This window comes from Erpetoichthys calabaricus, chromosome 13 (genome assembly GCF_900747795.2).
Source record: "Erpetoichthys calabaricus chromosome 13, fErpCal1.3, whole genome shotgun sequence".
Taxonomy (NCBI): Eukaryota; Metazoa; Chordata; class Cladistia; order Polypteriformes; family Polypteridae; genus Erpetoichthys; species Erpetoichthys calabaricus.
In genome coordinates this window covers 66,942,152-66,955,571 of record NC_041406.2, presented here as the reverse complement: position 1 = coordinate 66,955,571, position 13,420 = coordinate 66,942,152, and the positions used below count along the sequence as shown (strand labels likewise).

Sequence of the window (13,420 nt, the reverse complement as noted above, 5' to 3'; positions counted from 1 at the left end):
GATGAAATTTCAGTTGCCAGTCTTCCTTTGCTGTGAGGAGACTTGACTGCACTTGTCTCTACTGATAATAATACACAATAATAAAAATAATACATTTTATTTATATAGCACCTTTCCCATGTGCAGTCAACTGTTTCACAGGATACAGATGCTTGCTATAAATCAAGTCTGAATCGATGACGTTTGCAACAAGTTTTTAGTACCTGGTCATGGCACCAAGAATAGCATCCTGCTCACAGGGCTTTCATGAAATAGCTTAGAATATGCTCCAGCATCCCTTTGTTGGAGCACTGAGGTCATGACAGTGCCATAGTATTATCCAAACAAAACATTGGACAAACTGGACTGTACATCATACACAAATTGTATCATATATTTTATGAAATGAGTCTTGACTTTACAGAGTTCTGATAATTACATTACTCCACAAGCATAATGCATTTGGCATTGTTAAAATCCCTGCTTGAGTCTTTATGTATAGATAAGTCCATGTGTTATTTGCTCATCCAACCCCCATCTCTAGTTAACCTAGGGATTAGTACTATCCATCCATTTTCCAACCCGCTGAATCCGAACACAGGGTCACGGGGGTCTGCTGGAGCCAACACAGGGCACAAGGCAGGAACCAATCCCGGGCAGGGTGCCAACCCACCGCAGGGGATTAGTACTATCAAGTACTAATTTACTTTCACATTTGGTGAAGTATGTTCATTGATTTGTTTTGTAACATATAATTTCTAGTTATTATTATATATATGACTGTAGTTTTGTTTAGTTTTATTTAGTGATTACAATTTAGTTCTTGGTGAGGTAACAGTTTTTTCCTTTTATAATTTAAAGTTTATTCTGTTTTTTCTTATGTTAAAGTGTGGTTCTCACATAGCTTCCTTGTAAAAGAGAGTAATTAAATGAAATCAATATCTTTCATTGTTTTTCCAGGCAGGACTTAACTGAAAAGTCTGCAGAGATAGATGTGCTCAATGATGTTTTAGCATCAGTACAGAAAAAATCCAGAGAACTTCATTGGGTTTCTGAAATAGAGAAATGTAAATCAGAACAAAACCAAGATAGAGAGAGGGGAGAAATGGAGGTGAGTTCTTTTAACACATAAAGAATTATTACAGAATTGCAGTGATACTGTCCATTTACAGAGGATACTTATTTTAAGTACTTTATTAATGATCTAGGCCACCAGGTGTACTGTTATTAAATATAAAAATACGATAACAGATTTTCATCAATAGAAGGTATTGTGTAAAATTGTGTTTTTGTTTAATTACTGTAGAAGTACTGTTTATTAATATTAACAGATTCATTAAAGCTGTTAAACAGTAACACACATACTACATTGCTCACATGTTGACTATCTTGCTCAGCTGGGAGTGTCCTAACCCATATTCTATAACTCAATGGGTAACCAATTTCGCATATTATCTACAAATAGAGAAAAAAAAACTTTAAAAATTGCTTTTCTGTAAAGAACAGTGTAGAGTATCTCTTGAGTTTTGAATTGTTGAATTTATAACACAGACATCAAAATCCATACATTGTAATAAAAATGCCACATGAACCAGTAAACACTGGAGGCTCAATGATACCAAATCATTTTTGTAGACAAAGCTAATAACAAACATGTATGGGGTGATCTCAGCCAACTAGATGGTTAATCTTTTTTATTTTATATAAATTGTATTACTTTGTATGGTAGTTTAACAGTTTAAATAAAAATAACAATTAATACATTTTATTTATTACTGTACTGGCAATGTTGTTATTTTGGCATAACACCATTACTGACCAAAACCAGGGAAAATGCAGAAAGACATTACCAAAAATCAAATATTCATCACTTTTTTTAGCTGCCTTGTACGACAAGTCATCTACCAAAACATTGGAATAGAAATGTATACAGTATATAATGGATTGGAGTAAAGTCAGAATTTTGTATGTGCTCAGTGTATGCAATTTACTTTATAAATATAGTGAATTTTAAGAAATAAAATAAGACCATTATGCAAGTATGTAAAGTGGATCTCATTAAAAGATGAAGAGGAGGTTCCCTATCTAATACTCCATCAGCCATGAGCTGCTTCCTTTTCTATGAATCATCTATTACTTTGAAACGAGTTCCTCAAGAACAATGCAATAGTATTGATGGAGTCTTTGTAAGGATAAATTTCACACAAATGTTATTAAGCATTTCTATATGCACATAGAACTATAGGTATACAGAACAGGGTATCAAGTGGTATAGTCAACATTGTACCTTGGGAAAATTTTATCATAATGAATCCAGTATTTTTGAAACATTAGGAAAATAGTAAGTGACAAGCTAAATTGGAGTGAATGGCTCTTTCTGCATGTCTGTGCTGCTATTGCATTGCTTGTGAGACAAACGTTTATCAAGAAAGAAATCACAAATGTAATTTTTGCAGTCTGGAGGCAGTCATTGCTCACAGAAACAATCTGTGAATTATATATGCTTTTCATAAATGGTGTAAAAATTCAATCCAAAGCCTAACTGTCAATGAAAAAGTTCTGACCTGTTCTGGCCGTAAATCCTACTCTGTTAATTTTCATTACTTAACATTTCCACTGTCATCTTTTTAATGCATTGCATCTATTTTCCAACCTGCTCAATCCAAGTCAGGGTTGGCTGTGTGTTGTAGGCACCTTTCCTGGCTATATCATGTTCACGGCAGAAACTAACCCTAGATAAGTGTGCCATGTTATCAAAGATCTCTTGTATGTCATGCCATTCCAACATGCAGGGTGAGTCAAAATTATGTTAACGTTTGAATGGAGGAAACAAATTTTTCAAAAAAAATACTTCATATGTGCAAGATGATTTACAGGAATGTCTCCACCTGTTCGCCATCATGTTCAACAACAACAACAACATTTATTTATATAGCACATTTTCATACAAAAAGTAGCTCAAAGTGCTTTACATAATGAAGAAAAGAAAAATAACAGACAAAATAAGAAATTAAAATAAGACAACATTAGTTAACATAGAAAAGGAGTAAGATCCGATGGCCAGGGTGGACAGAAAAAACAAAAAAAAACTCCGGAAGGCTGGAGAAAAAAATAAAATCTGTAAGGGTTCCAGGCCACGAGACCGCCCAGTCCCCTCTGGGCATTCTACCTAACATAAATGAAATAGTCCTCTTTGTAGTTAGGGTTCTCACGGAGTCACTTGATGCTGATGGTCATACAGACTTCGGGCTTTTAATCCATTCATCATTGTTGGAACACCGGAAAAGGAAACAGAAGAGAGAGTAGGGGTTAGTACAGATTTTAGAGCCACCATGAAAAGTTATTATAATGAATTGGATATACAGAGTATCAGGATTTAATTTACAGTGAAGTTATGAGAAGGCCATGTTAAAGTAATGTGTTTTCAGTAGTTTTTTTAAAGTGCTTCACTGTATTAGCGTGGCAAATTCCTATTGGCAGGCTATTCCAGATTTTAGGTGCATAAGAGGCAAAAGAGGTCCCAGTTTCTCAGCATCTTTCAATGATATAAGAGGTGTAACTTTTGCTGTTTCTTAAGTGAAAAAATGCTGTTCCAGTGATCTGATTAATATGCGATTTAAAATTTAGATTACAGTCAACAGTTACCCCTAAACTTGACTTTTAATCCTAATGTATCCAGTTTATTTCGAATAGCCTCATTGTATCCATTATTACCAATCACTAAGATTTCAGTTTTCTCTTTATTTAACTTGAGAAATTTACTATTCATCCATTCAGAAATACAAGTCAGACATTGTGTTAGTGAATCAAGAGAATCTGGGTCATCAGGTGCTATTGATAAATACAGTGATCCCTCGCTATATCGCGCTTCGCCTTTCGCGGCTTCACTCCATCGCGGATTTTATATGTAAGCATATTTAAATATATATCGCGGATTTTTCGCTGCTTCGCGGGTTTCTGCGGACAATAGGTCTTTTAATTTCTGGTACATGCTTCCTCAGTTGGTTTGCCCAGTTGATTTCATACAAGGGACGCTATTGGCAGATGGCTGAGAAGCTATCCAGCTTACTTTTTCTCTCTCTCTCTCTCTTGCGCTGACGTAGGGGGGTGTGAGCAGGGGGGCTGTGTGCAGCTGCTTCCTGAAGGACAGGCTGCACGGAGCTTCGCATACTTAAAAGCTCAAAGGGCACGTATTGATTTTTTTTATCTGTCTCTCGCTATCTCTCTCTCTCTCTCTCTCTCTCTCTCTCTCTCTCTCTCTCTCTTCCTGCTCCTGACAGAGGGGGTGTGAGCTGCCGCCTTCAACAGCTTTGTACCGGCGGTGCTTCGCATACTTAAAAGCCAAAAAGCCGTATTGATTTTTTTTTTGACTGCTCGCTTTGCACTCCTTTGAAAAGGAAGATATGTTTGCATTCTTTTAATTGTGAGACAGAACTGTCATCTCTGTCTTGTCATGGAGCACAGTTTAAACTTTTGAAAAAGAGACAAATGTTTGTTTGCAGTGTTTGAATAACGTTCCTGTCTCTCTACAACCTCCTGTGTTTCTGCGCAAATCTGTGACCCAAGCATGACATTCTAAAAATAACCATATAAACATATGGTTTCTACTTCGCGGATTTTCCTATTTCGCGGGTGGCTCTGGAACGCAACCCCCGCGATGGAGGAGGGATTACTGTACAGCTGTGTGTCATCAGCATAGCTGTGGTAGCTCACGTTGTGCCCTGAGATAATCTGACCTAATGGAAGCATGTAGATTGAGAAGAGCAGCGGACCCAGGATAGAGCCTTGTGGAACACCATATAGGATATCTTGTGTCTTTGAGTTGTAATTACCACAACTAACAAAGAATTTTCTCCCTGCCAGGTAGAATTCAAACCAATTTAAGACACAATGCCAGAGAGTCCCACCCATTGACTAAGGTGATTTCTAAGAATATTATGATCAATGGTGTCAAATGCGGCACTCAGATCTAAGAGGATGAGAACAGATAAATGACCTCTGTCTGCATTTACCCGCAAGTCATTTACTACTTTAACAAGTGCAGTTTCTGTGCTGTGATTTGTTCTAAAACCTGACTGAAATTTATCAAGAATGGCATGTTTAATGAGGTGCTCATTTAACTGCATAATGACTGCCTTCTCTAAAATTTTACTTAAGAAAGGCAGGTTAGAGATGGGTCTAAAATTTTCAAGAGCAGGGGGGGTCGAGATTATTTTTCTTAAATATGGGTTTAACTACAGCAGTCTTAAGACAGTCTGGGAAGACCCCCGTATCTAATGACGAATTTACTATGTCAAGAACATTATCAATTAGCACGCCCGATACCTCTTTGAAAAAATTTGTTGGTATTGGGTCAAGGACGCAGGTGGAGGGTTTCATTTGAGAAATTACTTTATGTAAATCTATCCTAGTGAAAGAGTTTAATTTGTTTATAACTGAATACTGGGGTTTAGGAGGATCCTTAGTGTTGGGGAGATATACTATGTTATTTCTAATATCATTAATTTTTTTATTGAAAAATACAGCAATAGCCTCACAGGTTTTACTGGAAGTACTTAGGAGGCATTCCTTTGAGTTACCTGGGTTTAACAGACGATCAATCGTCGAAAATAAGACTCTGGGATTACTAGCATTGTTATTTATAATCTTAGAGAAATAGCAGCGCCTCTCAAGACGGACTGTGTTATTGTATTCTGTTATTTTAACTTTTAATATTTCATAGTGGATAGTTAGTTTAGTCTTCCTCCATTTACGCTCAGCTCTATGGCATGTTCTCTTTAAATCAGACACCCTTTGGGTCTTCCATGGTATAACAATGCTAGAAAATGTTTTAACTGTCTATTCAGGTACAACTATGTCAACAGCAGCTCTCACTTTTGTATTAAATCTTTCCACCTTACTATTTACATTATCCTCGCTATTATAGTTGGCACTATAAACGGACTGATTACTTAGAATGTTTGTAAGTTTTAAAGCTGCTGATGAGTCAAAGAAGTGTTTTTTAACAATATGCTTCTCATGAGTGTTTTCTATCATTATTTCTATATTAAAAAATAGAAGAAAATGGTCTGTTAGACCAATATCAATGACCTGCTTTATATCAACTTTTAGTCCTTTAGCAATTACTAAGTCTAACGTATGACCTGCTTTATGTGTAGGCTGATTAATGAGCTGTCTCAAATCAAAAGAGTCCAGGAGGTTCATAAATTCTTTTATTTTTTGGTCACACTGATTATCTATATGAAAGTTAAAGTCGCCGACTATTAAGAGTGTGTCATAGTTCGTAATTAAAATTGACATTAAGTCAGAATTCCTCAAAGAAAGACACGTTGAATTTTGGAGGTCTATACACGGATAATACTAGAACATGAGAATCTCCATGGATAACAACGGCGAGATACTCAAAGGATTTGAATTTACCAAAACTGACATCCTTACATTTTAACCGGTTTGAGTAAATATTTGCCAAGCCGCCGCCTCTCTTTCCTTGGCGATCCACACAAGTAAAACTGTAATCCGGAGGTGCAGATTTGATTAAAACAGCTGCGCCATTTGAGCTAAGCCATGTTTCACTTAGTGCAATAAAATCTATTTTTTTATTACTAATAAGATCATTGATAAAAAACGTCTTGTTAGTTAAAGCTCTAACATTTAATAGTGTCATATTTAATGTTTCGGAGGGGCAGAGATGAATACTATGTGCATTATTGATATTTGGAATAGGAACTAAGTTATTTTTATTAGCGCCGCTCTGTGTGTATTTTTTGTTTTATCTATAATCTGTTTTTATAGTTTTAATACATTGTTCATCTAAAGTAGTAATTTTAATTAAATTATTGGTGTTTATGCCGTATTGCCTAGATTTTCTACGTGCATTGAGATTGGTTATTACAGTATTTATGTTGTGCACTTTTACGGAAGATTTTATTAAACAATTATCATGTCCTAGCACAGCAGTAGTAATTCGGAAAGGGTTAAGAGCAGAGATATAGTCAAGATAACCAAATTACCTTAGATATGTTTTTGGAGAGGACCTGGGCGCCAAAACTGTTCGGATGCAGGCCATCTCGCTTGAAGAAACGCGGTCTTTCCCAAAAGAGGTCCCAGTTGTTGATGAATCCGATGTCTTGATTCTTGCAGAAGCCCTGCAGCCAGTTGTTTAATCCTAGCAGACGACTGTAGTACTCGTTTGATCATCTGACGAGAGGCAGTGGACCCGAAATTAAGATCTTTGCCGATGGGGTCCTCTCCTTCGTGTCTTTAATTAATGCTGTGAAGTCAGCCTTGAGGATCATATTGTTGAACACATGTACAATATGTGGCACATAAATTGTCCACAAAAATTGTATATAAATATACACATAGCAGTACCATTAGTGTTAACATAATTTTTACTCACCCTGTATAGTAAATGAAAAAGATATATAGTGTATTATAAACGTACTCATTTACTTATTCACTTGATGTGTGTTTAAGAATGTTAGTTACAAACAAAGCATTGTATTTTTTATTCTGTATATAGTAGATAAGTGTACAAGAAATATTTTTATTAATTGTGTTTTTTTTTCTCTTTGAAAAAAGGATTTAGAATTTCCTCTTGAGGACCAGGCATATCAAAACAGTCAGCTAGGCAGCAGTGTTGAACATGAAGATCAAGCAGTCAGTTTACTGAAGAAGCAAATTGAGATGGAGAAAGCACTTCATGAATCTCAACTATCCCATGAGAAAAAACACATATCAGAGTTACAAGTACTACTGGAGTCAGAGAGAGCTCGTGCCATGGAACTGAGTAATAGGTTGGAACAACAAAAGTCATTGTGGAGTCAGCTTGAAAAGCAAACTTCCCAGCAAGCAACAGCAGAAAGAGCTGTGGAAGGAGAGAACATCCAAGAGGCACATAATGTAAGGCCAATGGAACAACTACTTGTAGACTTAGAAGACCAGTTGGATGAGAAACACAACCGTATTGTGGAACTTGTTGGAGATATGGAAAAGTATAAGCTAGAAATTGTGCAAATAAAACAGCAACTGGATGAAGAAAAGCAGATTCATCAGGCAGATATATTGAAGGAGAAAGATGCTTGCAGAATACTACAAGAGGAAGTGAAACAGCTCCGCTGCCATACAAAAGAAGTGGAAGAACAGCTGGATAAACTTAAACAGCAGGTTTTTATTCTTCAACAAGAGAGATGTGGTCTTCAAGATAAAATAAAGCAGATCCAAGACAAGAAGGGTCCTGAGGATTATCAGGATAAAGCAGAAATCCAGGAGCGATCAGGAGGAGAAAAGGTTAGTCCTTTTCAGAAAATAAAAAAATTTTAAAGCTTGTTAAACCAACAGAGTAGTAGGTACCACATATACTCTACACAATGTATTTATTATAAAGAATAATTAACCCACCACCTCAAAAGGGTCATTATGTGGCTGCTTTCTTTCACATGGACCAGAAGTTTGTGCAACAGTACTGTGTATGTTCTTGTCTATACTGACACCCACTTTTAGTACAACTACATTAGCCTGGTAATATATCTGATATGTAGTGCTTTACTATTAGAGCATAAAGTAGTTTATTTTATATTAAGAAGATGGTCAACATGTAAAGTTTCTTGTAATAATAATGTTTTATACCAAAGACATCTTAGTAACAACCAAACTTATTTTAAGAAAATTAAAATTAGTCACAAGCAGTTATATACATAAGAATCATTTAATTGTTTTATATCTGTTCACTTTATGTATCTTGCATTTTATTTATTTATTCATTTTTAGTCTCAGTGGGAAGGTGACAGGACAAGAGAATGGATTAACCAGCAAAAGTTGCCAGAAGTTTTATCTAGAGATTCTAGTGCTCCCTCATTGGATGAGGTCAATGAAGAAGTACCATCACCTCTGAACTCAAAGTACCTTGACAACATTTTCCAAAGACTTCATCTGTTCAGCTCTAAGCTCAAGACACTGGCAAACAAAGCCTCAAGCAAGTAAGGCTACTGTAATTTACAAACAAAGTGAATGATAAATATATTTCCAGATTTTCCCTTAAGAAAATTTCCTGTGTTGTAGATGTATGTTGTTTTTTTGTGAAATATGAAATTACTGCGTTGTACATGTAAGTTGCAAGCGAAAATGTTTAAATTAGGTTCAAATCACACTTGTACATTAATATAGATGTTTCTTGGCATACTATATGCTTACTGAGTCTGATTGTTATATTATTAAATTGTTTTTGTGCCTTATGTTTTCATTATATTTATGTTGCATGCAGGTTGTCCAACATCCAGAAAACATTTAAGGATTAATTAGATTTGCCAAAGTAAATGCTTTCTTTTAGGATAATAAGTACAAAAGTGTAATATTATAAAAATAATCCTATTAGCGCTGTCTCTAATGATTATTTTGTAAATGATTTATCTATCAACTGTTTTATAAATTAATCCATATCATTCAAGTAGACATATGAATATTTGCTGTGTCTGAGTTTGTAATTGATAGCAATAGACTTGAAATTATTCAATTATTGTCTTAGGTTGAACATAACCAGTTAAAATAAATGTATAAATATTTATGTAAGTAATTTCACTCCTTATATATGTGTTTCTGAAACATTGATCATAAATTGAGACGTACATAGATGTTTGGAAAGTATAAATAAAACTTAAACTGATAGAATATTGTAGGGAACTGCAACTCGTACTGTACCTCACTTTTGCAAGTATGGTGTATTAAATATTGCTATAAGTTAAATTTACCTGTAACAGGAAATTTTGTCACTACTGCCTCTGGTATAGTTTAAAAGGTTAATTCTGATGTCTTTGCAGTTGCCTTTTTTCTTTTAAATTCACATTGTTGGTCATTGCCATCGTCACATTTAAACATTTACAACCCCAAATCAGAAAAAGTTGGGACAGTGTGAAAAATGTGAATAAAAAAAGAAAAAAGCAAGTTATAAATTCTCCTCAAATTTTATTTCATTGCAGACAGTATGAACACAAAATAATTCATGTTTTTTTTTGTCAACATCATTTGATTTGTAAATAAATATCCATTCTTGCCATTCAGACTTGCAACACATTTCAAAAAAAGTTGGGACAGTACAGCATTTACCACTTTGTACAGTTCCCCTGTCTTTTAACAACACTTAAAAGATGTTTAGGCATTGAAGAAATCAAGTGACTAAGTGTTGCAGGTGTTACGTTGTTTGCAGGAAGAATGGGACAAACTTTTAGGTGCGCAACAGTACGGGGTCTTCGTTGACGCATTTTTCGTTTCAAAATGCGCCAAACATTCTCTATAGGAGACAAATCAGGGCTGCAGGCAGGCCAGTCAAGCATCCGCACCCTCTTCTTACGCAGCCATGCCTTTGTTATGTGCGCAGTATGTGGTTTGACATTGTCTTGCTGAAATAAGCATGGGTGTCCCTGGAAAAGACGTCGTCTTGAAGGCAGCATTTGTTCCTCCAAAACTGAGATATATTTCTCAGCATTGATGGTGCCATCGCAGAAGTGCAAGTTACCTTTGCCGAAGGCACTGACACAACCCCATACCATGACAGACCCTGGCTTTTGGACTTGTATCTGGTAACAGTCTGGATGGTCCTTTTCCTCTTTGGTCCGCAGCACACGGCGTCCATTTCTTCCAAAAAAGCCGATTCGTCTGACCACAATACACGTTTCCAGTGCACAATGGACCATCCCAGATGCCTCCGAGCCCAGAGAAGTCGACGGCACTTCTGGACACTATTTATGTAGGGCTTCCTTTTGGCATATTACAGTTTTAGCTAGTATTTCCTAATGTAACTACGTACTGTAGTGCTTGAGAGTAACTTCCTGAAGTAGTCCTGAGCCCACGCAGTTATATCATTTATTGATGAATGACGGTTTTTAATGCAGTGCCGTCTGAGGGCTCGGAGATCACGGCCATTCAGTTTAGGCTTGCGCCCTTGGCCTTTGCGCACGGTAATTACTCCAGATTCCCTGATTCTTTTCACTATGTTATGCACTGTAGAGGGAGAAATGCCCAAATCTTTTCCTATCTGTCTTTGAGAAACGTTTTTCTTCATCATTTCAAAGATTTTTGCCCACACTTGGTGGCAAACTGGCGATCCACTGCCCATCTTTGCTCCTAAAGGAGTAGGCCTTTCCTTCGATGCTGCTTTTGTACCGAATCATGATTGCAATCACCTGTTAACATCACCAGTTTCAAATCACATCATTATTTAGTTATTATACCTCATTACTACCCAACTACATCCCAACTTTTTTTGAAATGTGTTGCAAGCCTGAATGGCAAGAATGGATATTTATTTACAAATCAAATGATGTTGACAAAAAAAAACATGAATTATTTTGTGTTCATACTGTCTGCAATGAAATAAAATTTGAGGAGAATTTATAACTTGCTTTTTTCTTTTTTTATTCACATTTTCCACACTGTCCCAACTTTTTCTGATTTGGGGTTGTATGTTTCTAATTAGGCCAACTGTTTCAGTGCAACTTCTGTCATTTCTTTGCAGATCTGTTGACAATATTTGATTTCTTAATGTTTGAACAGTTTATTGTCACATGTTAAATATAAGAACAGAGACAAGAAAGACTGACAATACATGTGTTAGTCAGTTCATTCATCTTTAAATTCTTCATGTTTATCAGCAATGTTTCCCGTTTTGGAAAATAAATCTGCTAAATATCTTATAAATAAATTAACATATCTCCGCGTAACATGCACTTTATTACATTGCCAAAAATCCTATGTTATAACAATAGCAGTAAACAGATATTCTATACTATACAAAAATGACTTCATTCAGAACAGTTCTGTTGAAAAATGTTTTGTTTGCTTTAGACTTAGAAAGGGAAGGGATGAAGTGTGAGAAAAATCTTTGACCGCACAATGCTTATTGGCCGCATTCAGTATAACTTTACTTGTTCCATTTCTGGGTGGAGGAGGGCAAAGTATAAACTTAAAAGAGAAGGCTGAAAGAGCAAAGAGACAATTCAGTACTATTTTTAGTCTTTTTTTAACATGAGAATCAGAGTTTCACTGTGTTTTGCAGTCTGCACATTTCATTTAACCTGAAATGTAGCCAAAAGTTTATTCCTTTTCTTTCCATTTGGATCTGTGGCGACAACTGCACTAGATTTATAAATGCATCTTCAGAGTCAGCTGGGTTGTTTATTGAATGTCATTTATTTAGGATTTCATCAGTAGAGATGATTCCTAAAAATAACCTAGTAAAGCCATCCTGTGTTTATATAGAATTTTATTGCTGATGCGTAGTTTCCATTTCGATCCACAGTGACAGTTACAGAATCACATGTTGATTAAGAATAAACAATTAGATACATTTTTTGCATTATTTAGTCATTTACAACAAATAATTGTGGCAGCCCTTCCTCACTTACAAAAAGATATAACAATACATACTACATTATATATAAATACAATGGATAATCAAAGCTAATGGTATTTTCAGGAAGTACATGCATGCTGGGAAGCATTATATTTAATTGTATATCAATGCACCATGGGTAAAGTAGTTTTACTGAAGTTCTTGTCGTCATTGTAATATTTAACCCTTAACTCCTCTTACCATTTCTCATCTCATAAGCAGTTGCATGGTATACTTTATGCACTAGTGTTAAAATGGCTGTTTATATGCACGCTGTAAGGATGTAATGTAAAATATTGCAATAATTTTAAATTGTACATTTTTAATGAAATTTAATACCAGATTACTGAATAGTATGACACAGTCTAGGACTATCTGAAAATAAACCTGACCCACTTTTCCTGTGCTCATAGGTCACTGGTCACACTTTCATCAACTACACAATTTGCACATGTATCACAGTTTACTTCAGTTGTTGAATGTTCTTTGCAGACAACATCTCATCGTTGTCATACAAATGCAAGTACCCACGCAAAGTACCAAATGCACCCATATGGAACTTGCGACTGTGCATTCACTCATAAAACCAGCTGGGGGCACACTAGAGGGAAAACATTGCAACACTGTAGTTGTAGTGAATCAAGCTGAGGGTAGATGGCAGATGCTGCGAGTAGGTTCAAGTAAAAGGAAGTTGGACAAAAATAACTGAGATTGGTGTACAAAGTACACCAGCACGAGTAGTTAAGGGTTAATTTAGTAATGATTTAAATGGAATAAATTGAATATTATTAAAATTGTATAACAATCCACAATTGGAAACATTATTTTCTATTTACTTCATAATTTAACAAAAAAAAATTAAGTTTATTTTAGTGCTGTAGCAACAGTTTGTATCAAATCAAAAAATAAATCAAATGAATTATGCACAATAAAAAGCATATGAACAGTCCTGTTCTCTTTTCATTTAAATTAGTTGTCTGATGTAAACTTCTAACTGCAAAAATTGTTTCATTATGAATTAATGAGCTAATTAAAGTGTTTCCTTGAGTTGTCTGT

General features: G+C 35.4%; 1 protein-coding gene across 7 annotated transcripts in view; it reads left to right on the top strand.

The window, feature by feature from the left end:
- Nucleotides 1-13,420, top strand: part of akap9 (A kinase (PRKA) anchor protein 9) — a 268,377-nt gene that overhangs the window by 242,900 nt on the left and 12,057 nt on the right. For all 7 annotated transcript variants that reach the window (XM_051936181.1, XM_051936179.1, XM_051936183.1 and 4 more), the window contains 3 exons: nt 940-1,090; nt 7,561-8,268; nt 8,749-8,957. In XM_051936181.1, coding sequence (XP_051792141.1) covers nt 940-1,090; nt 7,561-8,268; nt 8,749-8,957 — 1,068 coding nt within the window. The remainder of the gene's footprint in view (nt 1-939; nt 1,091-7,560; nt 8,269-8,748; nt 8,958-13,420) is intronic.